The 12,760-nt window shown below is 38.3% G+C and overlaps 1 protein-coding gene across 2 annotated transcripts in view; it reads right to left on the bottom strand.

Annotated features, from left to right (window-relative positions):
• The window catches only part of NBN (nibrin), a 42,015-nt gene extending 40,422 nt beyond the window's left edge, over positions 1 to 1,593 (bottom strand). The window contains exon 1 of one of the 2 annotated variants that reach the window (XM_059901253.1): positions 1,494 to 1,593. In XM_059901253.1, coding sequence (XP_059757236.1) covers positions 1,494 to 1,530 — 37 coding nt within the window. In that variant the 5' untranslated portion in view covers positions 1,531 to 1,593. Of the gene's footprint in view, positions 1 to 895; positions 1,346 to 1,493 lie in introns of those variants that run through there. The other variant, XM_059901252.1, reaches the window with a different exon arrangement.
• Between the last annotated feature and the right edge of the window lie 11,167 nt (positions 1,594 to 12,760).

Below are 12,760 nucleotides of genomic sequence, written 5' to 3'. Positions count from 1 at the left end.
ATATTATGGGAACTTCCTCTACCAGGTGGTAAAATATGCCACAAAGCGAAAGCAGTTAAAAAGTATGGTATTGGATCAAGAGTAAAAAATATAGATCAATGCAAGAAAAGTCCAGACCAGATTCAAGTGCATAATTTGGGGATTTTTTTTTTTTTTTTATGTTAAAGGTAGCTTTTAGAACAACGTGAAAAGGTTATTAGTTTAAAAAAATTTTGGAAATCACAAATTGTTGGAGGAACAGCATGTACGTTGAAGACTTGTAGAGTTTAGTCTGGTACCACTGGAGTGGTAGAGTGATTAGGGCAAATAAACTAGACAAATAGAAAGGAGTCCAGGTAAACCTTGACCAGACCTGGATTATATTTTATTAATCAGATTCTTAACCTAGAGTGGACTCTTTCAACGAAAAACTTTTGTGTTGGTTTCCCTCCATTTTTCCTAGAAGGATGGCACCCCATAGCTTCCATCAGATTCCGAAAAGAGTTCAAGATCCCCCAAAAGTTAAGAATGCCACCCACTGGCGCTAGGGGCATTTTTCTTCTGCTACCTCCTTAAAGGAACTCAAAGAGCCAGCCACAGGCTACAACTGTTTCTGGAAACTGTTCCTACTGTGTTCCACCTTGCAATCCTCCAAGTCCACAGTGAAACTTGATCTTTGAGTCTCTATAATATTTTTTAGTATCTACAGTATTTTTACAGTATTTATTTTCCTTACCATTAGTTTGGCCCTCTCCATACTTCCTTACACTGTCAATCCATTTAGCCTCTACGTAGATCTTTTTTTCAATCATAACGTAAACTTCCGGAGGGCAAGGCCAATCATAGGCTACAACTGCTTATCTAATCAACTAATAAGTGCTTACATATATTAGGCAACCAATTTACATGCAATTACCATTTTCCTTTGCTAGAAATGCAGAAAAAAACTTTTTCAGTTGTGATGACAAAACGGAAAAAGGCTCCGAAACAAAACCCAAATTATGCTTTCCTGTAGTTGCCATTTACACAAGTCATCTCCGTGGCTCCTCACAATAATAAACAATGCGCTCAAGACAGAGTCATCGAGTCTTCCAGACTGTTAACTTATTCTGGGTGTTTCCTCAAAAGCTTAAAACGCTAGGTGTTGTAACATATACCCGGTCAAGACTCAATCCGGAAGACCATTTAAGTCCGGGTCGGAGCTAGTCCCGCCAGAGGAGTTGGTCCCAACCACGGAGAACCTGGCGGTAGACCGGGCGGAAAGGACCCGGCGGTCACTGAACGGCCCAGTGTCGCATGCCTCCTCCCCCCGTCAGACCAAAGCCTGGTTCGCAAGCACTGCGCACCCGCCGAGAAAGACCACGCGGTCCCCACACAACAAATGCGCGGCTTCCGCACCAGCTTTCGCAGCCTCCCAGGGCGAGAAGGGACCGGAAGTAACGATCCGCAAACCCTGTGCCCACCGCATCCGCTCCCGGGAAATCGGTCCCCGGACATCTCCCTATCGCCCTTACCTCGGGCAGGGCCCGCAGCTGGCAGCAACTTCCACATGGTCTGGAACACTAGGGTCTGGCCGATGTGCGGCAGCGTAACCGCGGCTGACCGACGTGCGCGGCCGCAGCGCCAGCGATTGGCGCGGACTCCGGGACGTGCGCGCTCCCGGAAGCCACACCTGCCTAAGAAGCGGAGGGATAGACAGAAGTGCGGCGTTGGTGCCTGGTCGCCACCCTGTGGTTAGGAAAGGAATAGCGCAATGTGTATTGAAATGTGCTGTCTTAAAAGGATCCCATTTTAAGGTGTTCAACGAATACAAGATTATCGATTTTTTTCTGATTGTGAATGGAAACGATTTTAAAAATCAGCTTCAAAGCAACGTAAGGAAACTTTCTAATTAAAGATATTAACGTAGTGACCAGTTACATACCTCCATGCATTTGCAATTGCTTAAATTGCGGTCATTCCTTCGTATGGATCCTAATGATTGTGATAATTATGGTGAAGATAAGTATTTCACTCCAATTATTTTTACTCTTCTCCAAGCTCAAATAAAGTTCTCCTAATTTCTCTGTTTCATAATGTTGCACTTTCATCTAATCAGTAGCTAAGTACTGGGGTGTTTATCCGTCCTTTCCATTTCTACTTGTACCGAGCTGGTGCAAGCTCTTCTCAATGCTATAGTAGCTTCCTAATCCTTCACCACCCACCTCCTGCACTAATCCATTCTACAGTCTACACACTACAAAGTAAACACCCTAGAGTACACTTCTGATCACATAATTTTTGGTTTTCAAAAGCATTCTGAAATGAGAAGGAAAAAAGATGTCACTTTAAAAGGCTGGTTTATGAAAGGCTCTGTTATGAACATAGATGCAAAAATCCTATACACAAAATTAGTGAATTGAATCAGGTGGTATATAAAAAGGATAATCATGACTAAGTGGGACTCATTCCAGAAATAGAAGGGTGGGTGTTAACTGGGGGGAAAAAATAAATGTAATTCACCAGAATAACAGGAAAAAGGGAGCAAAATAATGATCATCTTGGTAGCTGCGGTAAAATCATTTGATAAAATTCCACATTCATTCATTTATTCTCAGCAAAATTGGAATGAAGGGAACATTCTTGATCAGATAAAAGGCATCTACCAAATAACTGCTGCTTACATTATACTTAAGGTAAATTATTTCATGTTTCCCCCTGACATCAGGAATGAAATAAGGACATATTTGCTCTTACCACTTATTTTAAACATTGTTTTGGGTGTTCTAAGCAATGCAAAAGGGAAAAAGAAAAGGCATATGGATTGGAAGGGAAGAAATAACAGTCATTATTCACAAATAACATGATCATGTACATTGAAAATCTAAAAGAATTGAAAAGTATATTTAATAAGGTCACTGAACACAATGTCTAAAAAATTCAGTTGTATACCTTTATTCCAGAAAATAAATAGAATGTGACACTTAAATAACTAATTATAGTAGCACCAACAGTCATCAAATACCTTATAAGAAATCTATCAAAAGATGTGATACAAAACATTTTTGACTACAAAAAACTACTGACAGAAATTAAAATAAGTTCTAATAAATTCAGGATAATATACCATGTTCATGGATTGTTAAGATGTCATTTCTCACAAAATTGATCTTTCTATTCAGTGAAAAATGAATATAAAAATGTCCCAATTTTTTTAGTGGAAATTGATAAGAAGTTTCTAAAATCTATATGGAAATGCAAAGGCTGAGAATAGCCAAGGAAATTTTGAAGAAGAATAAAGCTGGAGTGCTTACAACTACCAAGTATCAGGATGTATTTATAAAGTTATATTGTCAGTGTTCTGTTGACACGAGGATAAAAAATAGGCAAATGTGTCAAAATAGACCTAACCCATGTTAGGTCAACCATGTTGATCTGCATATGTAATTTGCTTTTTCAAAAGTGATATTACAGAGCAATGGAAGAAAGTTCTTCTTTTTTCAGTAAATGGTCCTAGGGATATTAGTTAACACTACAAAAGAAATGAAGACTGACCCCATACTTCACACACATACAAACTTTCAAATATACAAAACAGTATTGTTAGCTATAGTTATGTTGTACATCACAACTGGAAATTTCTATATTGTTTCTTATTTACTATCTTGCCTGTGCAATTTCAGAGGCTCCCCATTGGCCTTTCCCACTTCGATAGCTCTTATTCCATAGGCCAAAGAACTGTACTAATGTGGGTGCTTTACTAACTACCAAATATGTCCTTTTCAATTATATATTTGGGAACTGTGGAAATGACCACCAGATAGGTCCCTGTGCTCAGTGGACGTACTTCTTCCACACCTGGGCAAAAATTACATTTATTATCTGGCTCCTATCTACCTCTAACTGCAGGCCATAATAATTCTTTGTGTTCCTGGGTATCAATAATGATTGTGTCCAACAATCCTCAAAATGTTTGAGCATTCCCTCTTCCTCAGTGTATGGTTTCCCGAGGGAATGGCCACAGGTCCTTTTGAGGAAGGACTGAGGGTGGGGTGGGCATGGATGGAGAAATCACTATCATATATTCTCACCAAGGTGTTACAGGGTGCTTCCTCCTGACAATCCTGCCTCTCCTTCAGTAAATGGGTTCTGGATTGGTAAACTGGCTCAAGTTAGAAAACTGGGTAAGAGACTGACTTTTTATTGAGACTGCTGCTCTCAGCCTTATGTCACCCATCCTTGATTTCTTGTTATTGTATAGATTGAGCATGCCCTTGTTAGCTAACCTCTATCTTTCCCCCTAGGGATGCCATATTCTATTAATCATCTTCAGAGGTCAGGATCTCTGACTGTCACTCCTATTTTGCCACTCATTTGGATACGTGTAGTGGTACCTTTCTGATGGCTAAGTGCTGCCACCTGGCTTCTATTGTTTCAGGATTCTGTTAGCCTTGTTGCTTATATGTGAACCCAGTTCTGTAACAACATCTTTTATCATTACCCATGACCTACGAGGAGAGCCACCACTGAGATTCTCAGTGATGCTGGTGCCCCTCTCACCAGAGAATTCCTAGTCACTTTGGTAAATAGAGCATCTGTATTGGAATACTAGCATGCCTACTTCTCTGAGCATTTTGCTCCTTACATCTTCCATCTGCCATGACAATTCTGCCATTTCTACTTCTCTTAGTGTGGGCCACCACTTTCTTCAAGCTTCTAAGAGCCATCATGGAAGAATGATATAGTCATATTTCCTAGGGTCCTTGATAGTATTAAATCCTCTCTCCCTGGAGAGTGCTGCCAAATCAATAAACTCTCCCTTGTCCAAATTTATTTTCCATCTGCTCCTTGTTTAGCATTCTCAGAATATAGTCTCATAAGCACTCTTCTTGTTCCTGCTGGTACATGTTGGTGAGGTCCTGCAGCTCCATCACTATAAAGTCACTTTTTCCCTTTTCAGGGCAAGTCCTTCCCCAGATGGCTTTTGCTATAACTTTGTCCTGTTTATGTCTGATTACCAGGAGGACAGATTGAGTAGTCTCAGAATGATTAAGGAAAACTTAACTGTTGCTTGGCAACAATACATGTCTGTTAATCAGAGTTGAGAAATATTAAAAAGGGACACAATGAGGGTAGAATTTAAGATTGGTAGCAAATTGGTCTGCTCATTGTTCCATGCTCCTTGCTTCGTGTAGTTTGCTGGCATCTCCTCTTACCTCTGTTCTCTTATAAACAAACCCTCTTAGATCTTTAAAGTCTTCATGGAAAATTCCCTCTACATCTTGCCTTAAATGAAACATGGCTCTCTCCCTAGTTCACAGCTTCCTTCCATGAGTTCTAGGATAGTCATTCCAATACCTCTCCCACTGACATGCACCATATTTATTGGCCAATAGAGTTACTATTTCCCTCTAAACTTTCACTTCTATTTTAAGATATTCATCTTCCCTGCCTTGCAAAATCTCTTCTAGGTCAGGATTATTTCATATGACTACCCATCCTCTATACCCCTTTTATTGTTACTAACTGCAAGTATGTCCATGTCATTTGCCCATATTCATTGAGGACATTGCCATCTATGTGAGAGTTTTCTTCTCCATCCCAACTCCTCCTGTCATTCTCAAGTAATTGTAAGACACAGCTGGACAATATATTCTACCAACTAGGCTCACATTTCTTTGACTTTCAGCTCCTGTGACTTTCATTTCTGCTTTGCACATACTACCCCTTTGAAGGTCAGTTTTAGCTCTTTATATCACCAGAATCTTCTCCACCTTTGATATCCAACTTTCTGACTGGAGCTGCTTGGTCTTCTCACTCTTATATGTTCACTCCCATTACACCTGCTGTTTAGCTTCTTCCAGGTATCCAGCCACTTAAGCCCTCCACTTTACCCAGGTTATCTGTATCCTTCTATCCTCCATCATATGCAGGATAGACACCAGGATCTGAGCTTGAACTACTTTTGCTCTTAGCTCATCTCTCAGTACTGAGAATAGCTCTCAGAATAACTTTTACTCTCCGAGCTTTCAACTCTCACTTTCAGCTCTATAGCTTACTTTTCTATGAGCCCTAACAACCCCTCAGTCATGAGTCAATCATACAGCAACATTCTAGACTGAAGCTTCTGGATAAAATCTGCCTATTTTTGAAAATATGAAATGAATGCAAATTCATAAACTAACTAAGGTAGCTCAGTCTCCTCTGACATATAAGTGGGATTAAATACTAGCTATGTTGAAGTATTATTGTTAGCATTAAATGAGATACTGTACTATGCATGGTAGATGTTAAACAAATATTAGTTTCCTTTTCTTTCCTTCCTTTCTAGTTCCTTAAGGGTAGGGGCTGTGTCTAAGTCATTTTTGAGTCCCTACTGTACAAATCATTTTTATATCTCTAATATTTACCATAGTGATGGGCACAAACAGGCACATAAGTGTTTGTTGAACTTAACTGCTCATTGATGTCTTTTGAATATCTCATTGAATATCCCTCTTTCCAACCTTTACTTATATTGGAACTGTGCAGATAGGTGGGGTGTGGGGGAATAAGAAGCATGTGGAGAAACAGTGTTGACTCAAGGTGTATCTTTATGATTCTGAGGATTATCTGATAATAAAGAACAATGAGTTCTATTTTTGTAGCCCAACCCTAATTCTACTTTACTAGAATTATTCTACTATAATGATTTTATATTTTTTGAGAATAAATAATTTAATTTCTATGTGACTAAATTGTTTTGTCTTTACATGGGAGTATTATAGTATATATGTTAATCTATGCATTATTAGTAGACTTAATGAATTAATCTACTGGATTACAATTATCAAATTGGCTGTTTGACCAGAATTTATTTGTTAAAAAATTGGAAGTTAAAAGAATGCAAGATCCCAAATTGCAAAGTGTATGACTTGACTTTACAGAATGAGAACAAATAAGTCTATGTAATGGAAGCATGGGTTAGCTTTACTTCCAGAAGTCACTCAAGTCACCCTAAATGATTGCAAAGCACTTTAAAAATCTGAAGCTTAATAATCATCTAAAACGTGTAAATTAGATGAAGTATGTAAATACTAGAATACATAAGAGCTACTATTCTAAAGAAAGTCATATCTTATCAATTACTTTATGTTAACAGCACTTAACAATGACTTTCGTAGTACCATACCAGATGGTCTATAATAATTCTACCAAATCTCATTTACTTGTAAAATCACAGATTTTTAGAACTACAAGTGATTTTAGAGATAATTTATACCAACACCCCAGTTTCATGGATGAGGAAAATAAAGCTGATAAAAATTTATTTGCACAGTAGCAGAAAGCCAGTGTGCAGCAGAGTCATGACAAGAACAAACTTCTGCTTCTCAGTGCAGCTCTCTTTGGATCCCTTCAGCTGCAACCTGGACCAAGTCCTTGGAGGTCTACCCTTGAGCAATCTCTGTGTAGTGCAGCCTGGGAAGTGAACACTGGATCAGAAACTAGAAGGAGGAACATTATCAACTGTTGCTTCTTTTTCTCAGCCTCAGACATATAACTTTAAGGATGTTACAGGTCCCATGTTCAGTACCTCTCACCTAAAATAAGCAGGACACCTGCTATTCTCCAGTAGTGAGATAAAAGCCAGGACTTCTTAGTCACTCTAATCCTTCTTCAAGACAATACTAAACAACCCTCTGGCCATTTCTGGAAGTCATGGTTCTTTAGTACCCCACAGTCCAGACCCAAGCCTGGTGTGACTATGTGGCTTTAGCACTGGGCATTGTTGGTTTTTTTTTTTTTTTTTAATGTCTGAAACATTTATATTAACATATTTCCATGCAAATAACCCAATGAAAGTTTAGTATTAGTTGTTTTGTTTGTTTTTTTATACTGCAGGTTCTTATTAGGCATCAATTTTATACACATCAGTGTATACATGATCCATCCACGTCTCAACAAATGACTCAATTTCGTTCCTTTTTATGGCTGAGTAATATTCCATTGTATACATGTACTACAACTTCTTTATCCATTCGGCTGTTGATGGGCATTTAGGTTGCTTCCATGACCTGGCTATTGTAAATAGTGCTGCAATGAACATTCGGGTGCATGTGTCTTTTTGAATTACGGTTTTCTCTGGGTATATGCCCAGTAGTGGGATTGCTGGGTCATATGGTAATTCTATTTTTAGTTTTTTAAGGAACCTCCATATTGTTCTCCATAGTGGCTGTATCAATTTACATTCCCACCAACAGTGCAAGAGGGTTCCCTTTTCTCCACACCCTCTCCAGCATTTGTTGTTTGTAGATTTTCTGATAATGCCCATTCTAACAGGAGTGAGGTGATACCTCATTGTAGTTTTGCTTTGCATTTCTCTAATAATTAGTGATGTTGAGCATCTTTTCATGTGCTTCGTGGCCGTCTGTATGTCTTCTTTGGAGAAATGTCTATTTAGGTCTTCTGCCCATTTTAGGATTGGGGTGTTTGTTTCTTTAATATTGAGCTGAATGAGCTGTTTATATATTTTGGAGATTAATCCATTGTCCGTTGATTCATTTGCAAATATTTTCTCCCATTCTGAGGGTTGTCCTTTCGTCTTGTTTATGGTTTCCTTTGCCGTGCAAAAGCTTTGAAGTTTCATTAGGTCCCACTTGTTTATTTTTGTTTTTATTTCCATTACTCTAGGAGGTGGATCAAAAAAGATCTTGCTGTGATTTATGTCAAAGAGTGTTCTTCCTATGTTTTCCTCTAAGAGTTTTATAGTGTCCAGTCTTATATTTAGGTCTCTAATCCATTTTGAGTTTATTTTTGTGTATGGTGTTAGGGAGTATTCTAATTTCATTCTTTCACATGTAGCTGTCCAGTTTTCCCAGCACCACTTATTGAAGAGACAGTCTTTTCTCCACTGTATATCTTTGCCTCCTTTGTCATAGATTAGTTGACCATAGGTGCGTGGGTTAATCTCTGGGCTTTCTATCTTGTTCCATTGATCTATGTTTCTGTTTTTGTGCCAGTACCATATTGTCTTGATTACTGTAGCTTTGTAGTATAGTCTGAAGTCAGGGAGTCTGATTCCTCCAGCTCCATTTTTTTGCCTCAAGACTGCTTTGGCTATTCGGGGTCTTTTGTGTCTCCATACAAATTTTAAGATGATTTGTTCTAGCTCCGTAAAAAATGCCATTGGTAATTTGATAGGGGTTGCATTGAATCTGTAGATTGCTTTGGGTAGTATACTCATTTTCACAATGTTGATTCTTCCAATCCAAGAACATGGTATATCTCTCCATCTGTTGGTATCATCTTTAATTTCTTTCATCAGTGTCTTATAGTTTTCTGCATACAGGTCTTTTGTCTCCCTAGGTAGGTTTATTCCTAGGTATTTTATTCTTTTTGTTGCAATGGTAAATGGGAGTGTTTCCATAATTTCTCTTTCAGATTTTTCATCATTAGTGTATAGGAATGCAAGAGATTTCTGTGCATTAATTTTGTATCCTGCAACTTTACCATATTCATTAATTAGCTCTAGCAGTTTTCTGGTGGCAGTTTTAGGATTCTCTACGTATAGTATCCTGTCATCCGCAAACAGTGACAGTTTTACTTCTTCTTTTCCAATTTGTATTCCTTTTATTTCTTTTTCTTCTCTGATTGCCGTGGCTAGGACTTCCAGAACTATGTTGAATAATAGTGGTGAGAGTGGACATCCTTGTCTCGTTCCTGATCTTAGAGGAAATGCTTTCAGTTTTTCACCATTGAGAATGATGTTTGCTGTGGGTTTGTCATATATGGCCTTTATTATGTTGAGGTAGGTTCCCTCTCTTCCCCCTTTCTGGAGAGTTTTTATCATAAATGGGTGTTGAATTTTGTCAAAAGCTTTTTCTGCATCTATTGAGATGATCATATGGTTTTTATTCTTCAATTTGTTAATATGGTGTATCACATTGATTGATTTGCATATACTGAAGAATCCTTGCATCCCTGGGATAAATCCCACTTGATCGTGGTGTATGATCCTTTTAAGTGTTGTTGGATTCTGTTTGCTAGTATTTTGTTGAGGAGTTTTGCATCTATATTCTTCAGTGATATTGGTCTGTAATTTTCTTTTTTTGTAGTGTCTTTGTCTGGTTTTGGTATCAGGGTGATGGTGGCCTCATAGAATGAGTTTGGGAGTGTTCCTTCCTCTGCAATCTTTTGGAAGAGTTTGAGAAGGATGGGTGTTAGCTCTTCTCTAAATGTTTGATAGAATTCACCTGTGAAGCCATCTGGTCCTGGAGTTTTGTTTGTTGGAAGATTTTTAATCACAGTTTCAATTTCATTACTTGTGATTGGTCTGTTCATATTTTCTGTTTCTTCCTGGTTCAGTCTTAGAAGGTTATCCCTTTCTAAGAATTTGTCCATTTCTTCCAGGTTGTCCATTTTATTGGCATAAGGTTGCTTGTAGTAGTCTCTTAGGATGCTTTGTATTTCTGCGGTGTCTGTTGTAACTTCTTCTTTTTCATTTCTGATTTTATTGATTTGAGCCCTCTCCCTCTTTTTCTTGATGAGTCTGGCTAATGGCTTATCAATTTTGTTTATCTTCTCAAAGAACCAACTTTTAGTTTTATTGATCTTTGCTATTGTTTTCTTTGTTTCTATTTCATTTATTCCCACTCTGATCTTTATGATTTCTTTCCTTCTGCTAACTTTGGGTTTTGTTTGTTCTTCTTTCTCTAGTTTCTTTAGGTGTAAGGTTAGATTGTTTACTTGAGATTTTTCTTGTTTCTTTAGGTAGGCTTGTATAGCTATAAACTTCCCTCTTAGAACCGCTTTGCTGCACCCCATAGGTTTTGGGTCATCGTGTATTCATTGTCATTTGTCTCTAGGTATTTTTTGATTTCCTCTTTGATTTCTTCAGTGATCTCTTCGTTATTTAGTAACGTATTGTTTAGCCTCCATGTGTTTGTCTTTTTTACGTTTTTTTCCCTGTAATTCATTTCTAATCTCATAGCGTTGTGGTCAGAAAAGATGGTTGATATGATTTCAATTTTCTTAAATTTACTGAGGCTTGATTTGTGACCCAAGATGTGATCTATCCTGGAGAATGTTCTGTGCGCACTTGAGAAGAACGTGTAATCTGCTGTTTTGGGATGGAATGTCCTATATATATCAATTAAATCTAACTGGTCTATTGTGTCATTTAAAGCTTCTGTTTCCTTATTTATTTTCATTTTGGATGATCTGTCCATTGGTGTAAGTGAGGTGTTAAAGTCCCCCACTATTATTGTGTTACTGTCGATTTCCTCTTTTATAGCTGTTAGCAGTTGCCTTATGTATTGAGGTGCTCCTATGTTGGGTGCATATATATTTATAATTGTTATATCTTCTTCTTGGATTGATCCCTGGATCATTATGTAGTGTCCTTCCTTGTCTCTTGTAACATTCTTTATTTTCAAGTCTATTTTATCTGATATGAGTATAGCTACTCCAGCTTTCTTTTGATTTCCATTTGCATGGACTATCTTTTTCCATCCCCTCACTTTCAGTCTGTATGTGTCTCTAGGTCTAAAGTGGGTCTCTTGTAGACAGCATATATATGGGTCTTGTTTTTGTATCCATTCAGCCAGTCTATGTCTTTTGGTTGGGGCATTTAATCCATTCACGTTTAAGGTAATTATCAATATGTATGTTCCTATGACCATTTTCTTAATTGTTTTGGGTTTGTTTTTGTAGGTCCTTTTCTTCTCTTGTGTTTCCCACTTAGAGAAGTTCCTTTAGCATTTGTTGTAGAGCTGGTTTGGTGGTGCTGAATTCTCTTAGCTTTTGCTTGTCTGTAAAGCTTTTGATTTCCCCATCAAATCTAAATGAGATCCTTGCCGGGTAGAGTAATCTTGGTTGTAGGTTCTTCCCTTTCATCACTTTAAGTATATCATGCCACTCCCTTCTGGCTTGCAGAGTTTCTGCTGAGAAATCAGCTCTTAACCTTATGGGAGTTCCCTTGTATGTTATTTGTCCTTTTTCCCTTGCTGCTTTCAATAATTTTTCTTTGTCTTTAATTTTTGCCACTTTGATTATTAAGTGTCTCGGCATGTTTCTCCTTGGGTTTATTCTGTATGGGACTCTCTGCGCTTCCTGGACTTGGGTGGCTATTTCCTTTCCCATGTTAGGGAAGTTTTTGACTATAATCTCTTCAAATATTTTCTCTGGTCCTTTCTCTCTCTCTTCTCCTTCTGGGACCCCTATAATGTGAATGTTGTTGCGTTTAATGTTGTCCCAGAGGTCTCTTAGGCTGTCTTCATTTCTTTTCATTCTTTTCTCTTTAGTCTGTTCCACAGCAGTGAATTCCACCATTCTGTCTTCCAGGTCACTTATCCGTTCTTCTGCCTCAGTTATTCTGCTATTGATTCCTTCTAGTGTAGTTTTCATTTCAGTTATTGTATTGGTTATCTCTGTTTGTTTGTTCTTTAATTCTTCTAGGTCATTATTAATCATTTCTTGCATCGTCTCGATCTTTGCCTCCATTCTTATTCCAAGGTCCTGGATCATCTTCACTATCATTATTCTGAATTCTTTTTCTGGAAGGTTGCCTATCTCCACTTCATTTAGTTGTTTTTCTGGGTTTTTTTCTTGTTCCTTCATCTGGTACATAGCCCTCTGCCTTTTCATCTTGTCTATCTTTCTGTAACTGCTGTTTTTGGTCCACAGGCTGCAGGATTGTAGTTTTTCTTGCTTCTGCTGTCTGCCCTCTGGTGGTTGAGGCTATCTAAGAGGCTCGATGGGAGGCTCTGGTGGTGGGTAGAGCTGACTGTTGCTGTGGCGGTCCGGCATTGTTGGTTTTGCTCAC

This window comes from Balaenoptera ricei, chromosome 17 (genome assembly GCF_028023285.1).
Source record: "Balaenoptera ricei isolate mBalRic1 chromosome 17, mBalRic1.hap2, whole genome shotgun sequence".
Taxonomy (NCBI): Eukaryota; Metazoa; Chordata; class Mammalia; order Artiodactyla; family Balaenopteridae; genus Balaenoptera; species Balaenoptera ricei.
This window is presented reverse-complemented; position numbering and strand designations above follow the sequence as displayed.